The sequence below is a fragment of the Anoplopoma fimbria genome, unplaced genomic scaffold (assembly GCF_027596085.1).
Source record: "Anoplopoma fimbria isolate UVic2021 breed Golden Eagle Sablefish unplaced genomic scaffold, Afim_UVic_2022 Un_contig_8916_pilon_pilon, whole genome shotgun sequence".
Taxonomy (NCBI): Eukaryota; Metazoa; Chordata; class Actinopteri; order Perciformes; family Anoplopomatidae; genus Anoplopoma; species Anoplopoma fimbria.
Genome location: NW_026553645.1, coordinates 26,317 through 29,574, shown reverse-complemented (window position 1 = coordinate 29,574; position 3,258 = coordinate 26,317). Strand labels below are relative to the sequence as shown.

General features: G+C 37.2%; 1 protein-coding gene across 1 annotated transcript; it reads right to left on the bottom strand.

Moving 5' to 3' along the window:
* Nucleotides 1-5: 5 nt before the first annotated feature.
* On the bottom strand, nucleotides 6-2,523 carry LOC129116701 (cytochrome P450 4B1-like; the record flags this gene model as incomplete). The annotated part of the gene is made up of 7 exons (XM_054627464.1): nucleotides 2,247-2,523; nucleotides 1,316-1,460; nucleotides 1,109-1,153; nucleotides 875-1,002; nucleotides 576-700; nucleotides 287-441; nucleotides 6-106 (listed from the first exon to the last, which is right to left on the bottom strand). Coding segments are annotated over exons 1-7 (891 nt in total), but the record flags the coding sequence as incomplete, so codon positions are not given.
* Nucleotides 2,524-3,258: the final 735 nt, after the last annotated feature.

Below are 3,258 nucleotides of genomic sequence, written 5' to 3'. Positions count from 1 at the left end.
CTTGCAAAGAGAAGGATGTCCAGAAAGTCCAAGTATCTCTTGGTCTTTATGCGATCCAGTTCATTCTCCTCCTTTAGTGCTTCTTTCCTCTTTCTTATGACTTCCTCTTCAAAAGAAAACACAACGAATGAGCATTTGCAAACTAACTCTTAAAAATGCAGGTAAAAACGTTTAAAATAATCGACCGTATACCAAAAGCTTACTGTGGGCTTTGCTATAAACATATTGATCAAATCCAGTATGATTGATATTTGGCAACTGATTGGCAAATGTGTGAATATCTTACCTGTATGTCTGTGAGCCACCCTGCATGCTTTTCTAAATCTGAAACCATGTGGGCTGAGGTAGAAAATGAGATCATTGTGGTATGGAATAGTCCGGACCCGCAGGTTAATGATGTGACTGAGCTCATACACTGCTTTGATGTATGCATTTGTTCCACTGGAATGACAATGTAGGCAATGATTAAAAGCTGAATTTCTTGGATTCATGATTCAGACAGCTGAAGCAGTAAACAATTGGAGATCCTAGACCAGAACTTGTGAATGGCGTGAAAAGGTTCGTTATGGATTTACCTCTCGGTCTGACAGTTGCTGTTGTCGCTGAAGGCACACTTCAAAATGCTGTCCAGTGTCATAAGGCTCACGTGTTCAAACAATTCAAAGGACTCATTGCTGTTTGCATATCTTTCCCATTTGTCCTGGCAATAGTGAGAGAGCAGATGTGAGATCTCTGCAGGAGACGGAAAAACTCCAACACACTCATTGACTCAACCAACACACAAGTCGTCTAGATTTTCTAAACATACACCATTATGGTCTTTGTTTACTTATTATGAAATGTGAATTACATAACTCAACCGTCATTTACATACCAGCATAGTTTTAGTAGAGTCTGACATCAGATTTACATATGGTTTTAAAACATCATAATGGAAACCTGGGGTCAAGAACCTTCTGTGTCGGAACCACTTCTGACCTTTTGACACTAATAAACCTTCCCCTAAAGACAGAGACAGAAAGTATGTGTGTCAGTGAGTAAATCAGCTTATCAAACAACTCTGTTATAAGATAAAATATGCAGCAGGTGAAGGGCAAAGCAGTCTTACCAATCCAAGATTCAACAAAAATATATGCAAAACTATCTTTTGGCTCTGTTGGGAGACAAACAAATAAAAATTCTGTTACATTGACCTTTGGTTGTAAAAACATGTCACCAATGTCCCTGTGGGAGATTCTAAAAAGCACTAAATTCACAACACTTTTCTCGTGGTGTATTACATCAGTGAAGATTTAAAAAGAAAATGCTCACCCACCTGTTGATGTCAATAGCGTTTTCACATAATCTGGATGGTGAATGTTGAGGTAACAAACAAATGGACCAAACCACACTGGGAAAGCATAAGGGTACTGCCGTCCCCATTCCACCAGCTTGTCCAAGTCTTTCCCTTGTTGTTTAAACTGAAAGAAAAATGTACACATATAGGAAGCTTAACCAACCCTGTCTGTCCTTTAGCCTAGGGAGGACAGTTGGTTCGCCTGAACTCTAATGTGCAGCATTCAACAAAAAGTAGCAAAACCACAAGATCAAAGAATACTCAACTACAAGTTCTAGTCTTGCAATCAAAATGTTAACTTAAAAAAAGTCCTCAATGCATTAACAAAAAATCTAAAGTAAAAGTAATCTTTATAAATGGTTCTTTAAATTTTTTTTGTATAATAAATACTTTTAAACCCATATTTGAACTTTAAAAAGTATGCTTTATTAGAAAGTGTTATCCAGCAATTAAATATTGAAGCTGTTCCAAGTGAAGTGAATTTGAGCTATATCTTATATGCTTTCTTTAAAAAAGAAAAAATAATTATTTTACAGCTTGCATGTTTTTCATGTACTTTACTATTTTTTTAAATCAGGGACACGACCCATTAATAACAAATAGCATATGAATGTGTTTAATTTAGCCAAAAGGAATACAATTATATTATAATTATATTTATATAGCGGAGTAAAAAGTACCCTTCCATGTCTTTCACTGGAATGTGGTGGAGTGGACGTGTAAATATAAATACTGACACATAAATGTTACTCAAACTGTCCTACAAATTGCACAAATGCACTTGTATTATTTGTTTAAACTGTATAGCACTGGAACTTTGTTTTGAAGGGGCTATAAGGCTGTAAGACATCATTTATAATAACAGTACTTGTATAAAACAGTTACAAACAGTTGCAAGTGGCTGAATTACCTCCTTCACGTGTCCGAAAAGAAAGTGCGCAGGTGGACCCGGAAAAGCTTCAATGTTCCGAAGCGCGTATCTTCTTTGGGCGAACAAGGGCGTTAGTTTATAGACGACGGCGACGAGACAAAGTAGCGCAAACAAGTGATGAATTTGAGGCCAGCCAAACTGAAATGTCGCAATAGCTGCAGCTGACTCCATTCTGTCTGAGCCTGAGCCTCGCTGCAGGACAATATGACAGAAATGTGCGCAACAAACTCTCAAGTAGCCCACTGTAGTGTGACGTCATGGCCGGTGGTGGAGAAGAATGGACCGAGGCTGTCTCTCAAAGGATGACTTCACGTGCTGACAGAAAAATCGGATTTTTGAACATAGAAGAATATGAGGAGAAATTAATCTTTGTTAATATTCTTTTTTTTGGTCGAAGCTGTTTTAGTGAGGTGTTCATTTTGCTGCATGGTCTTTTTGAGGTTCGTGATGCTGTTAACCAAAGCTTAAAATGTGTCCACATCAAGAAATTAACTTTAAAGAGCTCTTGACTGAATGATGCCACAATATTTGAAGAGCCCTATGCAGTAGTTAGTTTGTTTTGCTCATGTTGCTCACATCTGATTCATACTGTTCATGTCATGTAAACTTTTCCATTGTTACTCTTTCCAGAGACTGTGCTAACCTAAATACTCTCTGAGTAATCTAATAAACCCCCAGCACTGCTACTGCAGACCTATATCTTATTGAAGTAAAGTAAGATCATCACTGAAATAAACCAAAGTTAAGTTTAAGCTTGGCAGGTTAGTCAATTATATTGACAGCACTATGCTTTTTTGTTTTACTCAAATATATAACAAATGATTTCAGATGTATAAACAACAGGAAGTACAAATGGTTTGACACCTTTTATTATTAGAAATGATAAATTATCAACAGGGAAATAAATGCAAACATCTTGAGAAAAGTAGTGTGGGTGAAGGCCACCACAGATTTCCTTTGCTTTGGCTGTTGGACCACTTCCTATGTGTCA